Source organism: Megalops cyprinoides, chromosome 7 (genome assembly GCF_013368585.1).
Source record: "Megalops cyprinoides isolate fMegCyp1 chromosome 7, fMegCyp1.pri, whole genome shotgun sequence".
NCBI classification, from domain to species: Eukaryota; Metazoa; Chordata; class Actinopteri; order Elopiformes; family Megalopidae; genus Megalops; species Megalops cyprinoides.
The window spans coordinates 14,413,610-14,430,425 of record NC_050589.1 but is presented as its reverse complement, the minus strand read 5'-3'; the positions used below and the strand labels follow the sequence as shown (position 1 = coordinate 14,430,425).

Genomic DNA, 16,816 nt, shown 5'->3' with positions numbered 1-16,816 from the left:
TTCTGTTTCTTGACTGCTTTTTATAATGTCATGTTCCTAGTTCATTGTCTTTGAAGGGCATCATGGGTTATTATATGAGAAAATGCAAACTAGTTTAAATGTTTGGCCATAAGCATTTATAAATCTGTCCTATACAGGCCAGTTATTGGATGCGTGATTACTGCATTTATTCAAGTGTTTTCCCTGGGGTTCACTTTCAGTATACGCTGACCAAAAATGTTGTGGGTCATATGTACGGATGTATAATTGTGTTTCCAACATACTGAGTGTAATATTTTGCTAGCTGGTGCAGAGACCTTTCAAGCAACTGCTGTTGGTGGCAGAATTCACACCTCTGACAATTACAAGGATTAGATTAGATTCGATTCAACTTTATTGTCATTACACATGTAACAAGTACAAGGCAACGAAATGTTTGCACTTCTGGTTAGATGCTGTAAGCAGCAAGTGCAGAGGATATATTATCTACAGTTATATGTATGTACAGTACAAGATCACTGCTATGGACATTTTTTGTACAGATGGGTATATACAATGTGATATGTACATTGAGGTCAGTAGTTATGGTCAAATTTACACATAGATCTATACAGTTGATATATACAGTATATAATATATACTATGATATTTACAGTTGTATAATATATAAAGTGGTTCTGGATTAAAAATTACAAATAATAGACTGATGGTATGTGTAGTAGCTCTGAATGGGTCAAAGAATAGCGCAGTATAAGCTACGGTAAGCAACTGTGTCAAGTTATAGTATTACTGTAAGTGCAGATAACCTTCTAGTAGTGCAGGTGGGGAATGTATTACAATTGGTCCCGGCCAGGGGGATAAGGATGTGAGGGGCAATGAGATGTGCGTAGTGGTGTAGGGGAGTCAGCGGGGGACAGAATTCAATAAGGAGACAGCTGTGGGGAAAAAGCTGTTCCTGAACCTGCTGGTCTTGGACTGGAAGCTGTGCATACATTGATTTTTTTTTCTAGAAGCTTACTAAACAAGCAGATTTAGAGCTCAGACTGAAATGTATGTATATATGAAATGCATAGTGTATATTACATTATTATTTTATTTTATTTATCTTTTGTGTCAGGTCTGTATACATTCTGCGTGTATATATGCTTTTAACATAGGGCAATAAAATATATGTTGGACCTCCCACGTTCGTTAGACGCACACAAGTATGAACCATACACGTTTAACCTGTTTTTTTTTTAAGAACAGCATTTTATAGAAGGATCTGTGCAGATCCTCTTATCTCGATCTGTTAATCATATGTGTGCAGTGTTTACCCATTTAGATGAGATCTGTAGCGCTGCGCCTGCTGACGGATCTTCGTGAGCGCAGATTCAAACGATCGCACATGTGCGCAGCATGAACTGCACAAAGCCGTGCGGATATGATGTCAAAGCACAGATGACAGCGAGTTCCCCGTTTTGCGCCTGCGTAGTGATGTAACCGCGCCGTTCACGGGCACTTTTGAAAGCGAGTGAATAGCTAGCAACGTTGGTTAGTCTCTTTTCCCCGCGTTGGAGGTGTAGCCATTCAAAATACAAGGTACGAACCTCCACACGAATTTACAAAAATCGATACTCATTTTTTGTTCCACTGGCAAATATATTATGTTGGTATGACACGCAGTATTGTAATCTATTGTCTTGAGTGTTCAGTGAGACGACAAGATACATTTTCAACTCGATTTCGTAGCTAGCTACTGTTTGGCCGGCTAGCTAGCTAGTGTAACGTTAGCTGAAATAATCACACAACACAGCTGCACTGCTGTTGTTAGTAGCTAACGTTAACTGCCGGTGCAAATCGCTAGCTAAGGATTTAGCAAGTTAACTAGCTGGAACTATACCTAGATATGGGTGAGACCTTGTTAGCTGGCTAACGGTAACGATATCTTAATCCTCTTACTTGCTCGCCGGTTAGTTAGCTAACGTTAATGTTATCTGATCGGTGGCGGTTAGATAAACTAATATAAGATAGTTGTCTGATAAGATAGCGTTACCGAAAGCTGTACTGCACGACCTTTCGGTAGGTAGACATCTAGCTACATTGATCGCGTTGGTAGCTAGCCGTGTACCTAACGTTAGCTAACTTTACGTTCCTTCTGTATTGTTGCTTGTGGCAATCTTGCTCGCAGGGCTTGCGAGTTTGCTAACGTAGCTAGCTAGCTACACAGGTGGCTAGGTGCCAGTGTGACTTCTCTCAAAGGGCGGGGAAGCGTGGACATTATAGCTAATGTCATAACCTTACCAGGCGGTGATGGATGCTCGAGAAAGATGCTAACTACTGTAATGCTCGTACGTTCCAGTGTAGTGGTCTAATTTCATTGCAAAGGCCTCTATTGGGGCCTAGCTAACTAACTAGTGGCCGTCAGGGGATCGGCTGCTTTGCGTAGCTCTTCGCTTTACTTGTAAGCGTGCTAACTAACTAGGCAGCTACCAACAGTATCAAGTCTTACAGTTGGCTAGTTAACTAGCTAAATTCGTGTATTTTGACAGTAGTACTTAGCTCGATGGAATAGGTAAGCGTAAACAGGTTTTTGAATACTAGCTTGCTAGCCAGCTTGTGAGATAGCTAGCAGTCACTTTTAATGTTTTAGTGATAGTCTATATTAGCAAATGAGGTAGCTAGCTTGGACAGTTTACCCATGGTCTCAAATTTCGCTAAATCATCGCTGCACGTTTGTAGCTAGCTGTGTAACTAAATGGTTTGGGTCGGCTGGCTAGGTGGACTAGCTAGCTAACCTACTGTTTAGGTTGCTACTTGTTGATCTTAGTGAAGTGCCCATCCACATAACAGTCTAGTCAAATCTGATTTGAATTTGTTAGTGTAAAACCTTTCCAAAGGCATATGTTTCGCAGTAATATTAATTATACCTGATTAGCTTGATGAAAGGTACTGATTGATTGATAGTGAAAATCAGCCGCCTAGATGAAAGCTAAATTGGAGGATTCACGTGCATTATACTTTCAAAACATTCACGTGTAATTTGAGGTTGTATGTTGCGGCAGTTGATTTTGTCCACAGGTATAATTAGGTTTGATCCACTGCTTGAAGGTAGGTGAAGCCTCCTGAATGTACCTAGAAAACAAGCGAAAACAGAGCGGCAGTGAGTAGCGAAAGACGTAAGGAGTGATACCCCATGGGGAAAGCATCTGAGCAGCTGCTGCAGCCACACGATTCACACCCTCTCGCCCTCTCACAACAGCTCGCAGTCACGGGCCAGCACCGGGTGGGAGTTGCCATCCCTGCTCCTCATGAAATTCCAAACAGATGGTTCAGAATGTCAGCTTTATCTCCAAGGTTTTTAGGGCTCTGTATAAGCTGTGCCATGTGGGAGAGTGAGAAATTGGTGGGGTGGAGTGGAGCTGGGCATGGTAGATGGCATCACTGTGGAGGGTCATGGTGATTCTGACATGTGACTGGTGGCAAGGTTAAAGTAATGCTACCTATTTAAAGTAATGCTGTGTTTATGCAGTTGTTAGCTTATCAGTTGTAGGCAGTGTCACAGCGATTCTTAGATATGTTGTATGCATTGTATTAATGTTACAGCTGGCCAATTTAAATATGTGTGCGGTGTGCAATTAGAGGTGTTGATCTCTTATCAGGCGACCATGGAGCTGAATGAAGCCAACCTTCAAACACTCACAGAATTCCTGAGGAAAACATTAGACCCTGATCCAGCCGTCAGGCGACCAGGTATCAGATGAGCAGCGTAGACGATGTCTTATCAATGTATTCCTATTGGCTAATCAGCCCTTACAGTTGCCCCAATTCACTGTTGTTTTTGAGTGGCAGCCGCGTACACGTAATTGCTAAACCAGTGAATTGGTGTGGCTTTTTCTACTCATCAAGCTGAGAAGTTTCTGGAGTCGGTGGAGGGGAGTCAGAACTACCCAATCTTGCTGCTCACTCTGCTGGAGAAATCCCAGGACAACGTGATCCGGGTGTGCGCCGCTGTCACGTTCAAGAACTACATCAAGAGGAACTGGCGCATCGTGAGTTTTGCCGGGGGCAGGGTATTGGAACCTGTTCTGCTTCTGTTTGTTTTCTTCTCCGGAAAGGAAACGGCTCATCCCTCCCATCGTTCCGGTCTTCTTCTTTTTGTAGGTGGAAGATGAACCGAACAAAATCTCTGAAGCGGACCGAACTGCCATCAAAGCCAACATTGTAAATCTGATGCTGAGCAGTCCAGAGCAGATTCAGAAACAGGTCGGTCAGTGCGGGGGACGGGAGGGTAGGCAGGAGCCGGTGTAGAGTACCGTCAGACCTGAGGAAGTGAGATGAACAGGGAAAATTAAGGGTGTTGCAAGTTAAGATACCTTCAGTGGAACTGGAATTTTACTGGATTGGTGGTTGTTGAAAGCCTCACCGTGTTCTTTTTAATAATCAACTGTAGTCCTCAGCACATTTTTGTCCATCCAGATGAATGATGTCTTTTTATTTTCTTGCTTCCAAGCTTCCAAAATTCAGCAACACACCTACAATTATCGGTAAAATCAAACCCTTGTATGTAGCTGGAGTGTCCATATAATCCCTGCGTAGTCCACTCAGGTCTAGGGAGAAAAGTTCTTTCCAGAGAAGTGGGAGTTCTTTGTTGGGGAAAAAAGCTGCAGTCACCACAGCGGCTTTGGGTCGGGGTTCAGCCGCTGAGCTTCAGTCTGTTGCCGCGTGACGCGTTTCCTTTCCTGTTGGCTTGCTTTTGCAGCTGAGCGATGCCATCAGTATTATCGGCAGAGAGGACTTCCCACAGAAGTGGCCCGACCTTCTGACGGAGATGGTGAACCGTTTCCAGAGCGGAGACTTCCACATCATTAATGGAGTCCTGCGCACTGCTCATTCACTTTTCAAGAGGTCAGCAAGGGTCCCGGCGCAGGGGAAGCCTGTGGTGTGGTCATGCACAATAAACATAACAGGACCAGTGGTGTGTTAGCTTGTACAGCCCTTGAACATCAGATCTGCAGGAGTGATTAAGGGTTCTCCAATGATGTCTCACTGTAAGCTCTGAAGTTATGGTCAATTTTAGGCCGTGTGATAACCAAGTCATGTAAATCAGCTTAAATCGGGAAAGGCACAACAGTAATCCAGGTCTGGACTGGCATTACCCATCTTAAATAAGCCCATGTGATCGTTGCTGTGAAGATGTTTGTCCGACACTGTGGTACTGTAGCGTCTTCTCTGCCTCCCGCTGAGTGCAAGTCTGTTTCCTGTCTCAGGTATCGGCATGAGTTCAAGTCTAACGAGCTGTGGCTGGAGATTAAGCTTGTCCTAGACACGTTCGCCCAACCACTGACAGAGCTCTTCAAGGTAGGTAATGTAGAGAGACAGCATACAACAGTTAGGACCTGCTAAGTATCATTAAGAAGAACATTGTTAAAATCAACACGGGCATTCAGACATTTGTTATAGTGTGTCATTTCACTGGCTGAAATTGAATCCGTAATTACTACGAGTGCTTTCACATTTTTGATACAGGATTTTAGTTCTTCAGTTGACACTTTGGTGTTGGAGTGGAAAATGGAACCATGTCAGAATTTGGGTATAGGCCAAGTAATATGTTACATGGATTAGTTTTTTTTTTTTTTTCCTGCAGTGTTCCTTTCTGCAGAAACTATTGGTCTGAAGTTAAACTCTGTTGTCAGTTTTTTTTCTTTCATCTCTACAGACAGCTAAAAGGCATTCTGCTTCACAGCTTGCCCTCTTGACTAGTGCTGTCTGTCACATATCATACTGCTCTCCCACACACCCACAAAAGACACCTTACAAACTACTAACACATGTATTATTCTGCTTAAAGTGATGGGCCTACTGTGGTTTGTGTTGCTAAGTAATGGCAGAATCACTTCCATTTCCTATTCCCTTCCAAACCACACATCAGCTCAACCCAAGCTGCCACATGAGCCAAGAGGTTTAGTGTTCATCCCTCTGCAGTAAGGTTTTGCCATCACAGGTGCCACGGTGTGCAAATTAAGCTGTCGGCTGCTCTCCATTGCAAATTGAAAAGGTGTAATGGAAATGACCTTATTTTGGGTCGAACAGCACTAATTGCTTTCACTTATCTTGATTGTTTGTGTGCTTGTGCGGGCCTTCTTTTCCCAGGCTACCATCGAGCTGTGTCAGACTCACTCCACAGATGTCAATGCCCTGAAGGTCCTCTTCTCCTCTCTCACCCTTATTTCCAAACTCTTCTACAGTCTCAACTTTCAGGTGAGGACCCTTTCTGGCATCGTCTTCTACAGTTTTCTTTTTGACTCAGGATTCTGTTTTTCATACCGTGTACCTCAGAATGACAGCATGCGCTGAAAGTTGTCTCCCTGAGGCAGGCGAGTGTGTGTGTAGAATTTAAAGAAGGGTTTGAGTGTTCAAGTTGAATGCATTGGAAGGAGTTCTTGGCGTCACGTTGGGTTTTGATAATGTGTGTGTTGTTTTCAGGATCTTCCTGAATTTTTTGAAGACAACATGGAAACCTGGATGACCAATTTCCACAATTTACTTACTTTAGATAACAAGCTTCTCCAAACAGATGTGAGTGGTTTTATTAGTTTGTTTGTATTTAAATACAGTCCTCCCTGTAACACATTTTGCATATACCCATGCTTATGTGGTGTGGTTCAAGTCAGTAGCCTCACAGCCAAATCCATATGCGAAAAGATTTGCTTTGAAGTGTGCAGTTCTGTTGTTAAATCAGTGTGACAATTATGGATCATAAATGGATTGTTGGTGGTTTTTTTGTGGAGAAGTATATAATACTGCCTTTAGGATCCATTATCAGAACTCTATTTTAGGTGTTCAGCACTGTGAGCACATATTTACAAATGGAATTAGAATCCGAAGGTTCTTTGCCTTATAAGTTTGAGTTGTAACGGGGCATTATATTGTGACTGCAAAGCATGTTGTGATTAAGCTGTGGTTTTGGCATATGACTGCAAAAGGTCAATTTTTTTGTTGCATTAAATAGGGCCTTGATTTCAGTTTGGACTGCAGGTTAACTTGTCTCCATCTGTTTCTCCTCCTCTCCGCATAGGATGAAGAGGAGGCAGGTCTGCTGGAACTATTGAAATCTCAGATCTGTGACAATGCTGCGCTGTACGCTCAAAAATATGACGAGGAGTTCCAGCCATACCTGCCCCGCTTTGTCACTGCCATCTGGAACCTGCTGGTCACCACTGGACAGGAGGTCAAATACGACTTGGTGAGGCTTTAGCCCTTCCCTCGATTTTCACATTACCCAGCATTCCTTGACCCCCGTCTGTGTTTACATTCAGAATTGCTCTCAAAACCATTCTGTATTCTGTAATAGTTCGTATTTGAAAACAGAGGCAAATGGAATGTTTTCTAATACACCCTATGTGTGCTTATTTGCAGCTTGTTAGCAATGCCATTCAGTTCCTTGCATCTGTGTGCGAGAGACCACACTACAAGCACCTGTTTGAGGACCAGAACACTCTGACTAGCATCTGTGAGAAGGTCATCGTTCCCAACATGGAGTTCAGGAGTGAGTGGCATAGGAATATGACACAAGACACAAGACAGAAGGAGAAATGGCACTCTGCTAATGTCTGGGAAACGTATACATCTATGTGTACTTCACTTTAGGAATTCAGTATTTTCTTTTATGCAGCTCAGTCTCTCTCTTCTTGTGTTCAGTCAGATTGGCATTAAAATAGTATTTATAGGGCACCCCAACAAATGACTCTTGTATTTCTGTATATCTCATATAGATAGATTATTTAAATATTAGTAATGGGACATGTCATCAGTTTTAAAGTAAATCTTAATCTCCAAGGAAGGATTTCCTCAATATCACTGTTGCCTGTGCTGAGGACTGTGGTTTACCTATGGATGATTTAGCTTTGAAGGTTGAAGTGACTGACTGATGTCCACAGGTGCGGACGAGGAGGCTTTTGAGGACAACTCTGAAGAGTATATCAGAAGGGACCTGGAGGGCTCAGGTAACACTGCCTCACTGTATCAACACTGGTCACAAACACCATGCTGGATGATACTATGATGATACTATGGTTGATTTTTTTCCCCCTCTTTCTCAAAGAACCTTACAGCAGTGTTTCATTAGAGCACAAAAACACAGCATTTGGGAAATCAGATAGCTGTTATAAATAAATGGGCCTGTAAGGATTGTATTGTGGGCTGCAGTGCAGCAGGAAGGTGTAACATTGATTGACTTTAGTTTTCAAGTAACATACAGATTTTATTTTAGAACCTTTTATTTATTTTGAATGCAACCTTTAAAATGAATACAGAGCCCTCTGCACTCATAATTTTCATAAAATTTTCTCATATTCAGTTGAGAAGTCCTAAACTAAATACTTTGATCATAAAACAACTTTTTTGATTGCAGTGTTTTATGCTGTTAATAAAATAAGCCAATTATCACTTATTTGAATTGTTGGAACTGCGTAGTTTAAATGCTGTGGCTGTCAGTGTCCTTAACTAAATTAGAAAATATAATTTGACTTGCATTTTTTGTGAGTCTCTGATAGTTGGCTGTGTGTAGGCTACAGTGACATACTTCTGGGTCTCATTCATCATGTTGGTCCTAGAATTTTTGACAGCATAGAATGTGGAATGTGTAGTCCTAAAGAAGGCAGTGTTGCTTTGTCCTCCTTATTCTTGCTGTGGCGATTGTCGCTTTGATAATTAGTGCCAGATAATGAATTCAACACCAGTCAGTTCAAATTCGACGCTTTTTTTTTTTTACTGCATCGTTGAACTCGATTCAGTATTACAGGAATGTTTTTGTCCCAGATGTTTTGATCGCTCTATACAATTAATTTCTTATCTGTATTTTTATCCTGTAGAACTGTGTACCAAATTTTTAGATGAGCATTTTCTCACACTCTCGTTTACCCATTTTTTTGGACCTGACAAGTGTCAGGGTTTTCCCTGGATTTAGAAATGACTGGTGGCGGGCCCTTGAAAAATGTTAATTTGTGGTGTTAAAGCTGTGATATGGCCTCCTAACTACATACAGTCAGCTGCTGTTAATAAGCAGGTTTGCAAATTGACATTTTGTGTGATGCATGGCGTCCGCTTTTTCTTGCAGACATAGACACTCGGCGCAGGGCAGCCTGTGACTTGGTGCGTGGCTTGTGCAAGTTTTTTGAGGGCCCAGTCACAGGCATCTTCTCTGGCTATGTTAACTCTATGCTGGTGGAGTATGCCAAGAACCCTGGAGTGAACTGGAAGCACAAGGATGCTGCCATCTACCTAGTGACGTCGCTAGCCTCCAAGGCTCAGACACAAAAGGTACTGTCACAAGGGCTGGCCTGGGGGTGGTGGAGTAGTGGACAGGGCTCCAGAATCGCCATGGAGTGGTCTAGTAGCAGCAGAAAGCTGCTGTTGTAACCTGTATGATCTTTGAACTGATTCTTTGTGTGTACATTTATATAATGTGTGCTGTCCACTGTGAGCTATAACATGTTTAACTGTATCTGTTTGTTTCCAGCATGGAATAACGCAAGCCAACGAGCTGGTGAACCTGACAGAATTCTTTGTGAACCATATTCTCACAGACTTGAAGTCACCCAACAGTAAGAATTCATTTTACCACTTGAACTGACCAGTTAAAATGAGCAATTAAGAGCCCTTTTCAAATTAAGAGCCCTTATCTCATTGATAACATTCAGTTGGCAGAGAGAGGTTCACTCAATTAACTGTATCTTTCTCTTCCCTCAGTTAATGAATTTCCAGTTTTAAAGGCAGATGCCATCAAATATGTCATGATTTTCAGGAGTCAGGTAAATGAGTTTTTCAGGTAGTGTTTCAGATATTTTGAAAGGTTTTTTTTCTGTTGACCTGTTTGAAGAGTAACTTAAGCTCCTCCCACCCTCTTTGTGCCTAACCCAGCTCCCCAAAGAACAGCTGCTCCAGGCTGTCCCTCTCCTGGTGGCCCACCTGCAGGCTGAGAGCATCGTAGAGCACACCTATGCCGCTCACGCCCTGGAGAGACTTTTCACAATGAGGGGTGCCAACAACACCTCTACACTGTGAGTACTGAACCACAATACCCCTGCACTGAGCACTGCAGTCTAATGCCTCTACACTGAAGTCTCACACCTCTAAACTGTGAGTACTGAACCCCAGCACTTATGCAGTCCTGTGGTACTCTCACATATTCTCATCTAGAAAACTGCATTTCTCGTTTTGACTGCCTTGACTCACCCACACAGTAAGCACTTGGACTGTGTCATTTTGACAGAAAACTGGATTTGACTTAGTTTGACACCTGTCCCTCTGTTTTTCAGCATCACAGCAGCAGAGATGGCCCCTGTCACAGAGCAGCTGCTCACCAGCCTGTTCAAAGCCCTGGCCCTGCCCGGGTCCTCTGAGAACGAGTACATCATGAAAGGTGCCCTGCACTTTCTTACTGCCTCTGATTGGAGGTCAATTTGTGATTACTCATTTGTTTTACTCATTAGATCATGTTTTGAAATGTCAAACCAGCAGTAGTCATATGTGGAAAGTATACACAGAGAAAGAGTTAACCAGTCACTTCAACCTTGGAGCCTGTAATCAGTCTTATACATAGTCTTTACAAACTAGGGTACACATTCGTCTCTTCAGCCCTTGTGCATGTCTGTGCATCTTGGCATTTTCTGTAGAATATATAGCAGACTGTGAGCATGGTGAAACAGTGTGTTTTGCAAATGCCCCGCCCTCAAGCTAGTTCTCTCTCCTCTGCAGCAATCATGCGCAGCTTCTCCCTCCTGCAAGAGGCCATTGTGCCATACATCCCAACTCTCATTGGCCAGCTCACTCACAAGCTCCTCCTGGTCAGCAAGGTAGGTCCCTCCCATCTGCAGGCACCACCCAGCTGTATTGTTGGCAGTCAGCTGTCAGTGGAAAGTTGCTGCCAAGCATAGTTCCTTCACTCAACGCCATTGACATTCGTTAGATTAAGTAAGCTTGTCTGCATCTCTTCCAGAATCCCAGCAAGCCGCACTTTAACCATTACCTGTTTGAGTCGCTGTGCCTGTCCATAAGGATCACCTGCAAAGCCAACCCTGCCACGGTGGGCAGCTTTGAGGAAGCCCTTTTCCCTGTCTTCACAGAGATCCTACAGAACGATGTGCAGGGTAGGTAGCCAAACCACAGTATTCTAACATGGTAACAAAAAAAACACCTGTAAAATGGCAACCAAAAAGAAACCAAAGCTGAAAACTCTTTCAGAGTTGGATGAGCTTATCCATTAGTCTGAACATGAGCAACTACTTCCTTTTCAGTCTCATTAGCTGTGTAACGTTAAATACAAGGTTACAAGCCATTCTTACCAGACTTTATGCTTATGGAATCTCTTTGGCGTGTGTCTGTAGTTTGCTTGTGATCACTCAGGCTCACCCTGTTCTAGCCATATGATATTGCAACAATATTGCAAAAACTGAGTCTGCATTGATTAAAGGTTGATTTGTTTGGAATATCTTTGCTTGTATGTATGAACTGTGCATCAGCTAAAATGTATTGATCCCACTTAGTTTGGAATCAAATAGTGGCATGTTTTAGAGCTTCTGCTGTATGAAAAACACTTCAGAATTTGTTTTTGGTGGTAGTATTGAGATGGCTGCATTGAGTACTTCTCACGCTTCTTGTCCTTTTCGATTTTTGTCTCCCAGAGTTTGTGCCGTACGTGTTCCAGGTGATGTCCCTCCTGCTGGAGATCCACTCCAGCTCCATCCCCTCCTCCTACATGGCCCTGTTCCCCCACCTGCTGCAGCCCGTGCTGTGGGAGCGCACCGGCAATATCCCCCCACTAGTCCGCCTGCTGCAGGCCTACCTGCAGAAGGGGGGGCCCACCATCGCCAACACCTCTGCAGACAAAATCGTGAGTGTCGCCCCGCCATAGGTTATTCTGATGCTAGTTCCTCATTCCTTGCAGTATGGAGTGCGTATCTACACTAACATTTACATGTCCTCACAGCCTGGCCTGCTTGGAGTGTTCCAGAAGCTCATTGCCTCCAAGGCCAACGACCACCAAGGTTTCTACTTGCTCAACAGCATCATTGAACACATGCCCCCGTGAGTAACAAGAACATTCAGAAGACACACTGTGTATTCCTTCAGCACACTTTACCCTGATACAGGTCACCTCTGCATTTACCATCAGGCTTGACATCAGTTTTGGAATAAAAATTAGTATATAACCCATATGTTTTCAGTCGCATAAGTCCGCAAATGAGTAACGTCTCATTTATTTTGTGACTGTGTTAAGCTTGTAGCATGTGCTTAGAGATTTTACTCTAGATGTAAGAGTTGCAGCTGATATTGCAGCCTCATTGTGGTATGTACTGTGTCCCAGGGAATCCATCACTCAGTACAGGAAACAGATCTTCATTCTGCTCTTCCAGAGACTGCAGAGCTCCAAAACCACAAAATTCGTCAAGAGTGAGTACAGCTGAAGTGCACTACAGCCAACACATACATACACACTCACTCACTCACACACTCACTCACACACACACTCACTCACACACTCACTCACACACTCACTCACACACTCACTCACTCACTCACTCACTCACTCTCACACATACTCACACACTTATCTCCTTGAGTCTAGTGAAATCTATTCTCATTCTTAAAATTAGTAAAAACATGGAGTAGAAGTAAGAATTTCTTTGCTTTTTTTCAGTCAGGAGTTTTATCCCACTTCTCAGTGACTAATTTCTGCCTTGTTTGATGTGCAGGTTTCCTGGTCTTTGTCAACCTTTACAGCGTGAAGTATGGAGCAATAGCACTGCAGGAGATATTTGATAGCATACAGCCAAAGTAAGTCCTTTGTGCTTGTGTCATGATATTGTACATACATTTGGCTTGTCAAATGTTAATTGCCATTCTTGTTGGATGGAAATGGCATGCAGACAGCCACACAGTGCTCTGAGCGATGTGTGGAAATTTCATCCTGAGTCCCAGGTCTGTGTCTGTCTGACCCAGGATGTTCGGTATGGTGTTGGAGAAGATAGTCATCCCGGAGGTGCAAAAGGTTTCTGGTCAGGTGGAGAAGAAGATCTGTGCTGTGGGCATCACCAAAGTGCTGACGGAGTGCCCAGCCATGATGGACACGGAGTATACCAAGCTTTGGTGAGAGAACGGGCCCCGCAGAGAGTGTGGGCAGAGAGCTTCTTTGGGAGGAATGGGGGTCATTTTAGTCATTTCCTCTGGAGTTATTTTACTCCAACACAGTGTGCAATAATTTAATCGATCATTGACAGATCTTGTATTGCATAGGCAAAGTGAGTGCAGATTTTTATCCATGGGTCCAAAGGCAGTGTTTGTTGCCAGATACTTGAATGCAGAACAATTGGATCACAAGTTGAGCACAATCACTGCAATTTTATAGTGCTGTCTGACCTTTCACAATGGATGTCTTCACATGGTTGTGATGTTGCTATCTGACCCAAGACTGGGATTTGCTGTGGGGGGAAAAAAAGTAAAAAGCAGCCAACAATAAGTCCTTTTGAGTTAAAAAAAAAATTGAAGATACCCAACAAAAACAAATGGATTAAGCTAGCTGGCTGTCCAGTATTTATTTATTTTTAAGTTAGCAAGACCCTCATTGCTAAAGGATTCTGTGCATGTGCAGCCATGACCAGTGGTCTCTGTGATGGTGGTTTCGCAGGACTCCTCTACTGCAGGCTCTCATTGGTCTGTTTGAGCTGCCAGAGGATGACAGCATCCCTGATGATGAGCACTTCATCGACATAGAGGACACACCGGGTTACCAGACTGCCTTCTCTCAGCTGGCCTTCGCTGGGAAGAAGGAGCATGACCCCATTGGAGATGCCGTCAGCAACCCCAAAATTCTGCTGGCCCAATCCCTGCACAAGCTATCCACTGCATGTCCAGGACGGGTGAGTGACTCATGGGGACCAGGTGGGGGGCTTGGTTCCAAAGGCTAGAGAAGGTTATTGTGATGGGTTTATTGAGACAGGTACCAGTATGTAAATCCATAGTCCTAAATCCAACAAAAATACATTAGGCATTTTATACTAGCCTACATTTCATTTATCAGATGTTATCTATGACAAATAGATGATTCAAGAAAGACAACATAGGTTGTGAATTACTGGATCGTAATTCTAAACAAATACTGCCCTGAAAGAAGTTGTTCACCGGACAAAAAGTAAAATCTGTTCTTGTCACATCTCCACTCTCATGTACCACTCACTTGATTATCAATCCCAATAAAGCTCACACAAACATAAAGCTTTTATGTCTGATGGGGCAGAAAAAGTTAGTGTAGGCACAATGATCTGATAATGCCAGAAATTTCAATGTGAATTCAGTTTTTCAAGGTATTGTGCTAATATAAGTGGTACACCTTGCTGTTAGCAGCGTTTATACTAGCTATCTTGATGATAAAAACTAGCCAAATTAATGGTGCTGTGATGTCACGATCAAAAATCACTCAGCATTGTAGATGGTGCTGAAGTTATACAGCATATGTTTCAAGGAATGTTGATTCCCACCCCTCAAATTTGCTACAGCTTATACTGTCTTGGAGATCTGGAAGCTTCTCCTTTGGAGCACAGATTAATTGCACTCTATGATGCCCCTTGACCCCATACGTCACTGTGCATTTAAGCTATATCACACTCGAGGTCATGCTGTTATACTGAATATCAGCACGGCTGTGATTCGGTCATAGGTATGAGGTTGCATGCCGAGTGCCGAAGATAATCACAGCCATGCTGATATTCAGTATAACAGCATGACCTTGAGTGTGATATAAGTGTTGTCAACCAACACATAAACAGTTTCTTAACTGCAGGCTAGCTAGCTTCCTACTTTTTACCATACACAAAAAGGCTAGCTAGCTGCTTCCTATCATACCCAACAGCAGGCTTGCCAGGTACTTTTTAACCATACACAAAAAAGGCTAGCCATACGGTAGGCAAGCAAACTACTTTTAATCATAGCCCACTACAGGCTAGCCAGCTACTTTTTTTTCCCCTCCAGTGCTGTTATACTGAATATCAGCACTCATGGAATGCCTCTTGTCCAATCAAATTACTTGGTCGGAACTAACTGTTGTATAAAGCACAATGTGAACATAAATGCAACCATCCACTGCAGCTTTGTAAACCTGATGGAAGCAGGTGACAAAACATTGCTTGGCCCAGTGCATAATGTCTATTATCACTGATGCAGTCATCTCCCAAAATCCAATTGAATTGAAATATTTTTGAATGCTTCTCAAGGCAAATATTGATATATGTGATTAATTTAGATTAATTAATCACAAAGCATGTAATTAGATTAATTTTTTAAATCACTTGACAGCCCTACTGAAAACCCATTGTTCCTTCTAGAATCCTTGGGCTTTCAGTTATTCCTCAACTTTACTTTTGCCACTGCTCAAGTAATACAGTACTCTTTGGTAGTTCAGTGATTAGTCTTGTGATGGTCTGTTATGGTTTCCCTTGGCAGGTTCCTTCAATGTTGAGCACCAGTCTGAATGCGGAGGCTCTCCAGTTCCTCCAGGGTTACCTGCAGGCTGCCAGCGTGCAGCTGGTGTAGCAGAGATCAAAAGCTGAGCCCCACGAACTGGAGGCTTGGTTACAGAGAGAGGCGGGGCACTGTGGCACTTGGGAGAGGCTGGGACCGAACGGGACATGAGAACGATTGACTGACTCGACTGACTGAACACAGAGACTGCTATTATGGTTCACTAGGTTTCATCCAGGCTGTGTATTTTTATGGTTTTTTAAATTCATCAAACTGTAAGATAAAAAAAAAAATCAAGATGGGAAGAAGCAACTTTTAAGCAAGTTTAAACCGTCAGAGCTTCTCAAACTGGAGCTGTCTGTGTTCCCTTGACTTGGCTGGAAAATCAGCTTATTACAGTGTGGAGAGGGTAAACATAACAGAGCTATCTTCAGTACACACTCAAAACCATAGTGTCCATGCTATAAGTGGATTTGTGTAACTGCATGTCAGTCTTAGCATTGATGCAGTAAATGAAAACATTAAGCGTGTTCTTCCACCCACTTTTTTTGGAATAATGCAAAACAAGCCAGTGTTGACGGTGACAAAGCGACAAATTTTGACGGCACTTGGAAGTCCCCTGGCCTAGATCTGTCCTGCACAGCTGTCTGCAGAATTCATGGGAAACTGTCATTTTTTTGGTTCTTATGGAGATCTGTTTTCACCCCGAGTTGAGGGCTTTAGTTGTGTAGTGCTTATTTGCCAGGGAAGCTTTATTTTCCACATCTGTTGCATCTAACCCGCTTGGATATTCTGTCTTGTTTTTGTCTTGTCTGATTTTCTGCAAATGTGAATAAATAAAAGCACTTGTATGAAGTATGTGGTAGTGTGACATTGTTCCTTTGCCATTAGTGGTCCTTTGATCATAATTTCCCCGAAAGCAGATTTACATACAAACTTCTGCCAGAATTATTTGATATAAGACAACTTATCTAGAATTCAGGCAGTACCGATCTATTGACTTTTTCACTGGATAGCCCGACTGAACAGCCCAGTTAGTTTCACTTGACAATCTACAAAGTCTGTAAAAATGTATGTCGGAATAGTGTTTGTTTTACTTATGTGCATATATGTGCATATACTTCACGGTTCACGGTCTTCACAGGTAAAGCAGAATTACACTGCACCATACAAGATATTGAAACAAGAGCTCGAGACAAGCACTGACTGAGATGATATGCGTAGAGAAGATATTGAGATAATGCGTATGATTATGTTATTACGATTATGTTTATGCTATAATCTCGTAACCCCCAGCACCCCCTGCTCTTTGCTAAGGAGCTTCCATTGGGAACTTCCCTTT

General features: G+C 42.9%; 1 protein-coding gene across 1 annotated transcript; it reads left to right on the top strand.

Annotated features, from left to right (window-relative positions):
* Nucleotides 1–1,479: 1,479 nt before the first annotated feature.
* Nucleotides 1,480–16,252, top strand: cse1l (CSE1 chromosome segregation 1-like (yeast)). The gene is made up of 25 exons (XM_036533135.1): nt 1,480–1,560; nt 3,621–3,711; nt 3,868–4,010; nt 4,123–4,224; nt 4,721–4,866; nt 5,229–5,319; nt 6,112–6,219; nt 6,445–6,537; nt 7,037–7,204; nt 7,378–7,507; nt 7,899–7,964; nt 9,077–9,279; nt 9,479–9,563; nt 9,709–9,770; nt 9,880–10,019; nt 10,278–10,381; nt 10,717–10,814; nt 10,958–11,108; nt 11,643–11,851; nt 11,948–12,045; nt 12,326–12,411; nt 12,714–12,795; nt 12,961–13,107; nt 13,646–13,877; nt 15,457–16,252. The coding sequence occupies exons 2-25, from the start codon at nt 3,627–3,629 to the stop codon at nt 15,544–15,546; spliced, it is 2,919 nt and encodes a 972-aa protein (XP_036389028.1). The 5' UTR covers nt 1,480–1,560; nt 3,621–3,626; the 3' UTR covers nt 15,547–16,252.
* The last annotated feature ends 564 nt before the right edge of the window (nt 16,253–16,816 follow it).